The 12,356-nt window shown below is 28.9% G+C and overlaps 1 protein-coding gene across 4 annotated transcripts; it reads left to right on the forward strand.

Annotated features, from left to right (window-relative positions):
• Positions 1-5,243: 5,243 nt before the first annotated feature.
• On the forward strand, positions 5,244-7,509 carry LOC137808178 (protein LOL1-like). 4 transcript variants are annotated; one of them, XM_068609156.1, is made up of 6 exons: positions 5,259-5,594; positions 5,714-5,854; positions 6,334-6,447; positions 6,581-6,694; positions 6,839-6,948; positions 7,259-7,509. In XM_068609156.1, exons 2-6 carry the CDS (start codon positions 5,794-5,796, stop codon positions 7,307-7,309), a joined length of 450 nt encoding a protein of 149 aa, XP_068465257.1. In that variant the 5' UTR covers positions 5,259-5,594; positions 5,714-5,793; the 3' UTR covers positions 7,310-7,509. The 4 variants fall into 4 exon arrangements, with proteins under 4 accessions (XP_068465258.1, XP_068465257.1, XP_068465259.1 ...); XM_068609158.1 differs by having other exon boundaries at positions 5,300-5,594; positions 6,847-6,948; XM_068609157.1 differs by having other exon boundaries at positions 5,244-5,854.
• The last annotated feature ends 4,847 nt before the right edge of the window (positions 7,510-12,356 follow it).

Genomic DNA, 12,356 nt, shown 5'->3' on the forward strand with positions numbered 1-12,356 from the left:
ATAAGCACATCCAACATGAATATATGACATCACCTAATACAAACCCAATACATTAATGACATTGTAACCCGGTACATTTTAAGCAAACATTGTATAGCGTCTAAGTAAGAGAATGTAATTCTAGAAATTTTATGGATCATTCATACTCATACATATATAATTGTGTCATACAAAATAATTCTTCAACGACAACTTTATTATTCTTAAATATAGTACTATTCAACATCAACCAAATATTCCAAATATTGTATCACATTCATAATTTAATTTTAAGAGCATTTAAAAGAGTAAATCACATGTTTCTTTTTTAAAGTTGAGAATTAATTTTATAAAAACCTCAACCAAGTTTAATCGAAAGTATATAAAACCTTAAACCACATTTTTATACTATAATAAAAAAAGTTGCAGTTTAAAAGATAAATTTTTTTTTTACATGTCAAAATGTAATATTATTTTAGCTGTGTTCTACTACAATTAATATTAGTTGAATTATTTCTAGAATTTTTGTTGTAATATGTTCTATCAATATGTATTATATGAATTATTCGTTATTCTATTTAGTTAGTATTGTTATTGTTGGTTAAGGATGTCTAATGCATTTAGCTAATTTTTCTATTAAAATTATTTAATAATTATTTTCTCTTATAAATTTAAAATTTTTGCATAGTCCTAAATAATTTTTGTCTTGTGTTTTGGTTTTTATTAAAAAAAATTATTTCGAGTTTGTTTTCTATCTGTTTGAATTGAAGAGGGGATTTGTGAGGAGGGGAGGGAGTGGATTTGTGAGGATTAGAGAGAATGTGTGAGGATATGTGAGGTTGTTTGGATTGAGGAATGATAGAGTGAATTTGTGAGAATGATTTATTGTAAGTTTACAAATTTATCCTTGTTATTAAAAAATATTTGAATAATAAATTATGATTTTTTTTTAAGTTTGAATTAATTAAATATTTTTAATATATAATATTTATAATTATTTATATTTTTTAATAAAAAATTTAAAAATATAATGAAAATATTTTTGTGTTAAATTGAAATAAATTTATTAAATACATTAAAATTTATAAAAATAATATTTATTTGTTCCTTAATATAACTATATATATATTGTTGATATTATAATTTTATTTTTATTATTTTTATTATTTATAATTATATGTTGTTATTAATAGTATAATTAAATATTTTTTAAATTATAAATAATAAATAAATTTATATAATATTTAATTTTATATATTGTAATAAAATAAATGCGGATATTTTAATAAAAATACAATAATCAACATCAATTCCCCAAATCTCTTCATTTTGTGAAGAGTGAAAAAAATCATCCACCCTCCCCCATCCACTCCCCACCCTCAAAACTCTTGAAACAAACACACACAAAAAAAAGTAATACAAATATATTTTGAAAGAAAAAAATCAATATGATGCAAAATATTTTGTTTCTCTTTGTTCAGAGTTTGCATCCCCTATCTTTTAAGTCTTCTGTAAACCTAAAGAGAACAAAAATTGATAGGTATATGATTTTTTTTTTCTAGCATTTTCATCTTCTTTTATTTTTATCATCAAACAGAGAAGAAAGGAAATATCGAGTACAAAACTTAAGGAAAACGATGGTTGCATCACATTGATTAATTGTCCATAATTCATCACTTAACAAAGGTAACCAAAACAATACTTTTAAGATTACATAAAATAAGAGAATTTTTTTTATTAAAGATTATATGCAAAATTCACAGATATACAAGGAGGAAAAGTTATTTAAGTCAAAATGCATACAAATTATATTTTATGAGATATACAAATAAAATTTTAATTATTTAAAAACATGGATGACATGTTGTTTAATTTCCATTTTTTTATGTGTCTTTATTTCTCATCTAAGATAATAGGAAAATATCTTTCACAGTTATTTAAGTACTTACTTCATTAATATAATGTTTCATAAATATTTACAAAATCTCAATTCTAACATAATCATTAAACATGCATAGAATAATGCCTAAAATATAAAATAATTTACACAAGTAACGAAATCAAGTTAAATTCTTGGTAAAATATCCAAATCCAATCCAATCAGATCTTTCAATCTAAACCTTACACTCAATTCTAAGATTAAAAATAAAATAAAGTTTAATGTTATATATATATATAAACATTATATCACCGTTATTACTATTAAAGTTATAAATTAATTTCAAAAGTTACAAATATTAGAACAAAAGATCAAGTCCAAAAAATGGATGAATTATGAAAGATTTTCCTAACGGGTGATTAACTTTCTTTAAACCAAATTGTAATTTTGAGAATTTTTTTTAAAAAAAGTAGAGATTTTTTTTTAATATTCTTTAATTTTCAAGAATATTATAGAGATGTAAGCTAACAACATAATAAATGAGAGATAAGAAAAAAAATTAAAATATCAAGATTTACATTGGTGGGTTACACAAGGACTCTACACTTCTTTAACCACCCAACCAAGTCAATCAACTATACTTTTAATGTCTCACAACACACACAAAAATAAATAAAAAATAGCATCTCTAAGATCTTGAACTTTACAAGATCTCAAGATAACATTATATGAAACCCAGTCACAAGAACACTTTGATCACCCTAATCAAGAATTAACAGTACAAAAGAATAATAAAAAAACAATATCACTTCCAAGATTTAAGCTCATAATTGTAAAATCACACACTATATATAAATCTTCAACACTTCTAATAAACACTTATCATCATCATCAATGTGATTGGAGACATCAAATATTCTATTTCCAAGCTTGCTTCAAACTTCAATATCACCAACCAAAATTGAAATATAATCACATTCAAATACTAATACACTTCTCAAAACCAAATAATTCAAAAGTTCATATATTTTCCAAGTCAGTAATTCACATGCAAGAGTTTCAAATAAGCTCAAAATTAACTGTAATCTAAATTAAAATTTGGAAATAGTGTAGCTCTAATACCTTATTTTTTCTTTGCACCCAAAAGAAAAGATGAGGAAATCACAAAACTAATGAACTCTTTTATCACCTTAAAATTCTACCATAGTTATTAATAAATTCAATTTCTGAAACCCCAAAATCTAACATATAATAAATTCAATTTCTGAAACCCCAAAATCTAACATATATGAGTTTTACCTAGAGGAATAAAGAAAAAATTGAAGAAAATAGATCGTACTAGTAGTAGTGAACTTACTCAAATCAAGCTCTATATGGATGTTCTATATTATCTCTTAGTTAGCTTTTAGGTTGATATTTTCCAAAGGCAAGAGAGGTAGAGAGCTTTAATTTGTTATTTTTTTAAGAAAAATAAAATAAAAATGTACCAAGAATAAATGAGTGAATGTGTGTTCTTTGTTTTGAGAGAATAGAGAATTGAAGTTTCTCTATTAATACCCACCACTTCTAAGTTCAAATCTCTTTTCTCATATATCATTAGTGCATAAATGACTTTTTTTACGTTAATTATTAGAAATAAATCATGTTATTTTTAAATTTGATGTAAATGTGAGTGTGATAAAAAGAGGATACTTTTGTTAATTGCAAGAGTGTCTGTTCAACAACATATTGTTAATTGTAATAATTATAATGAATTCAAACTTAAATTAGGGATGTATATTCCTATTTTTTTAACATTATTTAATTGTTATATGGTAAGAGCAATTGGGTAAGTGACAATGTTTCTTTATGGTGATTAATCTAATTAAGCAATTCATGAACATGGAGAATGTAGGAAGAATCCAAACTGAATTGGAATATCACGTGTTGAAAGATATAAAAGCATATACCCAATTCAGTGTTGAATAGACTTCTTGCTAACATTAGAAGAGGTCAATGGGTTGTGATAAAGTTTTTGAATCACATTTTCACATCTTCAATAATAGCCATCAAATTCAACCTCACTTATCTTCTCATAACACATATTTCAAAAGAGAAAGAAAACTCTCCATTGAATCATAAAAAAACTTTAATCAATATCCCAATTTTTAATTAAATTTTCATGCTTATTAAAAGATTTTAAAGTTTAATGGTGGGCATGAATTTTGAAGGATAAAAGAAGAGGAAGAAGGAAAATTACACATAATACTTTTTTAGTGAAAGATAAACTTTAAAAAGTTAATTCTTAGTAATCAATTCCAAGCCTTTGGACAATCTCGGTTTAAAGTAAATGTTCTCGGTAATATATCACTATTACAAAATTATTAAATAAAAAATAATTTTAAATTATAAATAATTAGTTAGTATATTGAGTAAATTAGATATTATTTTAGATACTAAAAAAATTATTGATATCTAAATTTGTTTCTATTATTAATAAATACTCTCTAAATTGGTATATAATTAGTAGTTAAAACTTTGGTAACTAATTAGATACCAATTTAAAAACTATTTATCAATAATTAAAATTAATTTTTTATTCAATGTTTTTTTTAGTTTCTAAAATAATATATAATTTAATCCACATAATAACTAATTTTATTTTTTTATCTAAAATATATTTTTATTTAGTGATTTTTTTATTTATTTTGAACTTCCAAAAATTCAATTCACCATAATTATAATACTTAAAAATTGATAATTTTATCTCTATTTCTTATATATATGTAGCAAAGGTAATATAACAAATGGATTTGAGTATATTGAAAGAGAATGGAAAGATATACAAAGATAAAATTAGAAGTGAGTGTTGTAGGAGAATATTGTCCTTATTTATGGACATTTACGTATGTGGAAGATACCAGCAATTGATATATTTTATGAAGAGTCGCATCATTTTACATAATGTTTTTTTCTTTCACGAATATATCACGTCTTTTTAATTCCTGTCTTTTATAAAAAAAATGCTATTTTATTTTAACTTGTGTCCACCATGAATACATGAATAGTCATTGTCTTAATTGATGGTTATATGTGATTCTATTTTATGAATATTTATTGATTCACATGCTTATGACTAAATAGTGAGGAACTTTGTAACAAATAGATTAAGCCTAGACAACCTTTCAATTTAAATAAAATAATAAAAATACTCATAAAAATGAATGAATTAACTGAATTCTTCAATTTAAATAAAAAAACAGATAATTTTCATATATTGAAAAGTACACAATGATGTAATAAATCACCTAAGAAAAACAGGGTATGTTTAAATTTCTTTTTACATTAATAAATAAAATTATAAAAATATTTATTGTGTGAGTTGAATAGAGTACAAGTTTGAAGACAAAATGAGAAAGTAATTTAAGAGAGTCTAAGAGCATGGTGTTACCTTCAAATCTTTTGAAAATCTTACTTCTTTCTAATGTCCATTTATATCCTTTTCCTTTCCTTTTATTTCTCTGTCTAGTTTGTGAGTAGCAAGTGGGAAGTTGGAGCAGGAGATGTATAATGAATGAATTTTTCTCTTACATAAGTACCACTTCCAGTGAAAGGCCTTAGCTTAACTCTTATAGTCTTCTATTATTCTTTCTGGATTCATTCTCTACACTTTCATGCATAAGGAGAACCTCTTCATTTGATTCTTACTTTATCATCTGCTTTACCTTTTGATTTGCTGGCACCTTCTGCTTCACGGGTTTCCTTCTCACTCTACGTCATGCCTTTCTGTTCCATCACCTTGCGCATCACACTTTTTTTTTTCTTTCTTTCTTTCCCTCCCCAGATGAGTCTTTACTATATTTGCTTATTTTCCAGGGGCTGAAAAAATGGGAGAAAGTGCTTTGTTCTCTGTGTAGAGTTCGGCAGAGAAAGATAACATTTTTAAGTCCTTTATAATGCCAGTTCCACTTGCTCCCTACCCTGCACCAACAGCTCCTTATACACCACCAGCTAATGGTATCTTATCTGCCTTTCCCTCTTCTCAACTGCTTCCCAAGAAATCTTGCCATCATTTCATTGCTTTTTGGTGATGGAATGATTGGAGATTTAAATTCTTACTTCTTTTCCATCATTTGGACAAAATTCTAAAATTGAATGTAAAAGTAGCATAATTAAAAAGAAACAATAATTCATAATTTCCATTGGCTAAGAGGAGAAATGATGGATTAGATATGTAGATTTTTAAATGAGAATCCTCTGAGACTCTGATTTGGGTGGAATGTGGGATTTGAGATGTCTTATGATATGCTTTTTTTTATATATAATTCTTGTATTCTGAAATAGTCCAATTTCTCATGTGGTGTGGCTTGTAAAGTGTAGATTGAAACCTCTCTTAGAGATAGATAGAATGCTAGAGCCTTTAGTATGCTGTGGCTATTTGTTTGTACTTACAAGTTACAAGTATTTTATACATGAAGTTTTTTCTTGACTGCCAGGTGCACAGAGTCAACTTGTCTGTTCTGGGTGTAGAAACCTTCTCATGTATCCAGCTGGAGCCACCTCTGTGTGCTGTGCTGTTTGCAATGCAGTAACAGGAGTGCCACCTCCTGGTACGTTGCTGTTTCTCCTCACTAAGTCTATTACTCTTTATATAATTCCCCTGGTTGTAGGTTATTTGAAAGTTCTGTGATTTCAATAAACCGATCATGAGGCAGCTAAATCACAAACACTCGTGTGTGACAGGCACAGAAATGGCCCAGTTAGTTTGCGGAGGTTGCCATACTCTACTCATGTACATCCGTGGAGCGACAAATGTGCAATGTTCTTGTTGTCACACGGTCAATCTAGCTTTAGAAGGTATTTTACTACTAATGATCTCTCTGATGTTTAAAGAATTGTGTATGCATGATGGACAGAATTTAGGACATGTTTCTCTTGTGAGCTAAATCATTGTGGTTAAGTCTCTATTTTGTGGGTAAGCATAAGTGTGTATTGAATCAGCAAACCAGGTGGCACATGTCAACTGTGGGAACTGCAGGATGCTACTCATGTACCAATATGGAGCAAGATCCGTGAAATGTGCAGTTTGCAATTTTGTAACATCAGTTGGGGTCAGTGTAATCTCTTGTCCCTCCCTAAGTAGATTTTCTTTAAACTTTCTTTGGTCTCAATCTTGTTGGGAACGATCCCTGCAAGTGTATGCTTGAGTATTAGAAGAACATATACACTTCCCTCTATTCATTTCGGCATGGTAGAGTTAGACTTTTACTTTTTAATTGGTTGCAAATCATATCAAGTTTTTGTTTTGTTTTGCATACTTAATAAATAGAAGGAATGAAAATAGAGAGAATTTATCCCATTTCAAAAGGAAATTTTTTGATATAACATAATTATTCACTCCGGTGTTTCTAAATGATGCAGGCCACAGCAAGCACCACTGAGCAGAAGTTCAACACTGTAACCATACAATAGGAAGGTCATTAGACTGTACAACCTTGGTTTTGCTAGTTACATATCGCCCTTAAGGAATAAAGAGTTATCAGATTGGAGAGAAAACTCTTTTCACATGTATAGAGTTATTTTTCCCATGCGTGATTGTATTAAATATTTTTGTTAGATTGGGTGTATGAAAAACTATCTATGATAAGTTTACAGATTGAGTGTTTTGAAAATTCCAATCTTTAGATTGGGTGTAAAGTTTATTTTCAGCTGTAGATAATTTGTATACTTGAAGTAAGATATATGCACAAAAATAAAGTAATTGACAGAACCCTGCAATCACTAGATAAGTGATTCAGGAATATTTGGAATGGATTTAAAGCAATAGATGAGATGAGAAAATCTCAACTACTCTTTTACTTTTCTGTGCGTATACATATATACATATATGCATCGATATACACCATTAATTTGTTTGAGATACTTTATGACTTTTTTGAATCAGAAAAGGTCCCCGCAGTCAGTTGAAACACTGGATTGCATATTCAAAAGGATAACATCTGGATCCAAATTTCCCATTTAGATATTTCAGAATGAAATTGAGGTGAGAATTACTCGGCCAAGGGAGCATTTATTCTATGGTTTCCCATTGCTGATTTTGACTTTGTATGACTAACTTCACGGGTGTTCCACTTGGACAAACCTTGCTAATCAAGAACCGGATACACGTTGAATACATCATCATCAAAATCTCAAACAGTGCTTGCAACGTACTTTCATTCTAAGTTCATATTTATTGAAAAGTGCCATCTTTAGACGTTTTAGAATTTTAAATGTACTTCATTTTTCTCTCAATTATACCCCGACTTAATAGCTACTATAGTTGAAATATGTAGGTATTTTTGTATTATAATTAATTACTACTAGAGGGAAAGTGAATAAGGCTTTTTGTCTAAATTTGCATCATTAAATATTTCTTAATCCATGTGTATTAATGATAAGCATCTAAAGAGAAAGAGAATAAAAATATTTGCGAAACAGAAAGAGTGGCAGGTCAAGAAAACAGAAAAATTTTAATTTTGATATGTGCAGTGAAGAAATTCAACATGTTGCAGTTGCAAAATGCAGACAGGATTGAGGCAACACCAACATCACTTTTAACTCACACAACACAACATAAGCAAACATTTGATAGTTTAACAAAGTTAATGTCCTTTTCAACCTCATCTCTGCCCTGTCTTCCACTTAGCACTAGGAGTTAGCAAAAATCATAGTGAGTGAATGACATGGACATGTCTTCTTACATTTCCAAGCATTGCCCTTTGATGTTGGCCTATGTTCCCTACTGCCTTGTTTATGTCAACCAGGCCGTTATCAGCAATCCGGAGCATATTTTGATTCCAATCATTTTGTAAATGTCGTGTTCAATTGAAAATCACTGGTGTGAGAGAGTACAAGGGCAAAATCATTTAAAGGTTAAAACATATTTGGCTGTAACTGTCTCCTTCAACTTCAATCTTTAGCCACTTAGGCCTTTCCGTAACTTGCTGATAGATTAAAATAGCAAGTAGTAATATCACAACAAGTAGCTGTGAATGATATATGAGTCATCCCTTGTCTTTCTCAATATGGACAATATTGTTTTTACATAAAACTTTCTCATTTTACACTTTTCTTCCCCCTCCTTCTTCTTGCATTTATCACTCTCAACTTTGCCCATTCTCCTACACAAACTACATCACGTCTACATTACTTGTATTTTTTATTAGGAAAGTACATCACAATAAAAGATGCAAAAAGTATCCTTATCTGAAAATGCGTCTACAAGTTGTGTTGTGAGTAGTACATTATCCAAATGATCCACATAACCCCATTAAGGTAAATCTGATGAGCCTGGCTGAATCCAGTGTTACCAAGTTGGCGAGAAACATGTATTTCACACTGGGTACAGAGTACGACTAATAGCACCAAAGAATGAATGTCACATTGGAGGCTAGGTAACTAAGATTGGCTTCTTTATTGTAACAATTTTTCAGCAATTTGAACTTGTTGACAAGAGAAGAATCACTACTACCTTTACCTAATAATAGTAAGTTATGAATCTATCAGTTTTGCATGCAGGAGCACACTTTCTTCACATTCAAGGCTTGTGGGACCGTGGGGTACTGCTGTGCATCACTCACCATCTTCTTCCAAGTGACTATGTTACCAGTAGAAGCAGTAGAGCAATGGACCACAATGGTATATTCTCCTTTTGATCCTGAATTATTTCATCAACATTATGCCACTGTTTTCTTCTAGAGCTGGATGGACCAAAACAAATGTTGAAATTTCTATCATGGAGCCCAACCGAATGAAATTAACAGGGTAAATCCAATCTTCTTTATTCGTGGGTTTATCACTATTCCCAAATGACAAAATCAAGGTATACGGTATCCTGACGCTGCATTATTTCATCTACGTTATTTATTCTTCAGCTGGTCCATCAAAATATGATGGAGCCCAATTGAATCAAAACACAGATTGCAATCCCAATCCTTTTTAATGTTCTAATCTATCGCTTTTCTAAATTGACAGAACGGAAGAGACTTAATTTGAGATAAATTCTTGGCAAATTCAATACCGGCCCATAAATAATCTCACAATACTGTTTGATTCAATCCACATGTTCCTCTTTTATGGAAAAAATCACAAATATGAGCAGAAAGGCCACAAGAATCAAAATGTCCACGCCCATAGTATAAAAATTGACTTAACAACTTTTGTTTCTATCTTAGGGATCGCAAAACTTAGTCACAGACAACTTCTCCCATGCCAGCCCGTAACTAATGGATACAGTATCATCTTTAACTTCTTTATAAATATCTATTCTAGATTTTCAAACCATTCTTCTTCTTATGTAAAGATGTGGTTGACACATGTTTTAAAATAAATATGAAAATCAACTACTGAAAGATTGTTTTTGAATTCGCTTAAACTGAAAATTATACATTAATTAAAAAAATTCAATAGTTTTTTTATTTTATTATTATACTCATTTTCTTAATTCTATCTATATATTCTGAATATTATCAATTTAATCTTACTTTTTTAAAAAATAATTTAATATTTTCTTTTATCAAATTAATGATAACGAAATTATCATAATAACACAAATTATTTGTTATTTGCATTTAGTGTTACTTTCGTCAATAAATCAATTAAATAACAAGTATCTATGATAATCACATTACTACTAATTTGTGTAAATGATTATATTAATCCGTCTTTTTAAGTAAGACTAAATTAAGAACATCCAAATTATAAGAACAAATTAAAAAAATATCATTATAATACAAGAAAAAAACGAAAGATAAAATCAAATTTGCTACGTCCTTCTTTCCAAAAATGTTGTTTCATTCTGGCATCACTGGTAGTTGTAAATTTGCATATAACATGATATCATTTTATGTCTTCCTATGAAGATAAGTTAAGGTAGTAACATTTAAGGCAAATTCTTCCAACACCTTAAAATTTCGAAAATACCTTTTGAAAATAAAAATCTGAAATTAAAAATAATACATTTGGAGTTTTTTTTTTTTTAAAATAAAAATCTGAAAAAAAAAATCAAAATCCGAAAACAAAAATCAAAAGCTCCGGATAAGAAAATCCACAAAATCAAAAGCCTTCCGGATAAGAAAATCCACAATAGAAAAAATAATACAAGAACATTTTCTTTTTTTAGTGCAATTGGGTATATAAAGTTTGAAGTGGTCTGTATCTTCTAGATAATCCTTAAGTCTTTTTTTCAAATCCATAATTAACTTCCAAACTTATAATCCAAAATCTATTTCTCCAAAAATTTGTATTCCGATTAGATACTTCAGAAGCCAACCAAATAAAAAAACTTCCCTTATTCAAAAGGGTGTTGTGCAGGTTCGGGTGCAAAGAGTTTATGCCCTGAAATTGATTTGAGTTTAATTTTAACCAAAAAAAAAGTGTAATTTTATTCCAAATTTACTGAAATTGTTAATTTTTTAAAAATTATCTTAGAAACAACAGTTTAAAACAAAAAAAAAAAACTCATGTACCATCGCATGACTTTAGATTAAAATATATTTAATTTTAGCAAAGAAGTTGTGTTGTGTGCATGAAAGCACAACTTCATTTTAAATAAAAAAGTCACTTCCTTTTTTTTCTTTTTATAGAAGTAGTTCATGTAAGCTCGACTTCTTTTCTATTTATTTATTTGCAAAAAGACTTGGCCATAAATTTAGGATCTCCATTTTCACCCCAAGAAGGCTGGTGCAGAGTCTGATAAAATATCAATATCGGTATGCACTTATCTAATCCCTTATTCAACAAATACAAGTTGATGCAAGGATCAATTTACCTGATGAACAGACTTTTGTTACCTGATGAAGTGTTAGTTGATGAACAGACTTTTGTTACAATGTTTCGTTTAAGCTTGTCTTACTGAATTCCTTGCTTCAAAACATAAAATGTCAAAGAATTTCCTATTTGTGGTGTTAGAAATCATCAAGTCTAGACAATACAATCGAGAACAGCATGACAAAATCAACTTCTACGAATGAAAGAGGGGTAATACTTACATTCACGACTTCTATATATAAAGGAAAAAAATTAAAATTGTGCATCTATGCATGACTTCTTCCTGTTTAAAAAAAACAAAGTTGTGTTCTCATGTATGGCTTCTTCGTTAAAATAAAATAAAACAATTCAACTTGTATAGGAACATGACTTCTTCGTTATTGCTGGGTAATGTTTTTAAAATATTGCCTCTAGTGAAATTCAATATCTGATTGTGGAACACCGATCTATGGAACACCATCTTCTTCCAAATGATCATGGAAGCTTAGGTCAAGATAAGTAATTTTTGCCATTAAGCATCTCTGAAGTAATTATGGGAGAACCAGAAAAGGACTAGAAAACTCCATAAGCAACCATTTTAGGGAAAAAAAGACAACTGTAAAAAGAGGAACTCACAAGGTGTTCAACTAGGGTTATGCTTGAACCAATATGAAATGAAGAAAGGCCAGTTAGAAACAAGAACTAAAGAGGTCAATGACAGTAGCGAAGG

The sequence above is a fragment of the Phaseolus vulgaris genome, chromosome 3 (genome assembly GCF_000499845.2).
Source record: "Phaseolus vulgaris cultivar G19833 chromosome 3, P. vulgaris v2.0, whole genome shotgun sequence".
Classification (NCBI taxonomy): Eukaryota; Viridiplantae; Streptophyta; class Magnoliopsida; order Fabales; family Fabaceae; genus Phaseolus; species Phaseolus vulgaris.

Excerpts from the sequence above, each read along its gene's own strand:
- LOC137808178 (XM_068609157.1), top strand. The coding sequence starts at position 5,794 with ATGCCAGTTCCACTTGCTCCCTACCCTGCACCAACAGCTCCTTATACA. Across the intron at positions 5,855-6,333 it reads TTATACACCACCAGCTAATG|GTGCACAGAGTCAACTTGTC; the intron begins GTATCTTATCTG and ends CTTGACTGCCAG. Across the intron at positions 6,949-7,258 it reads ATTTTGTAACATCAGTTGGG|GCCACAGCAAGCACCACTGA; the intron begins GTCAGTGTAATC and ends TAAATGATGCAG.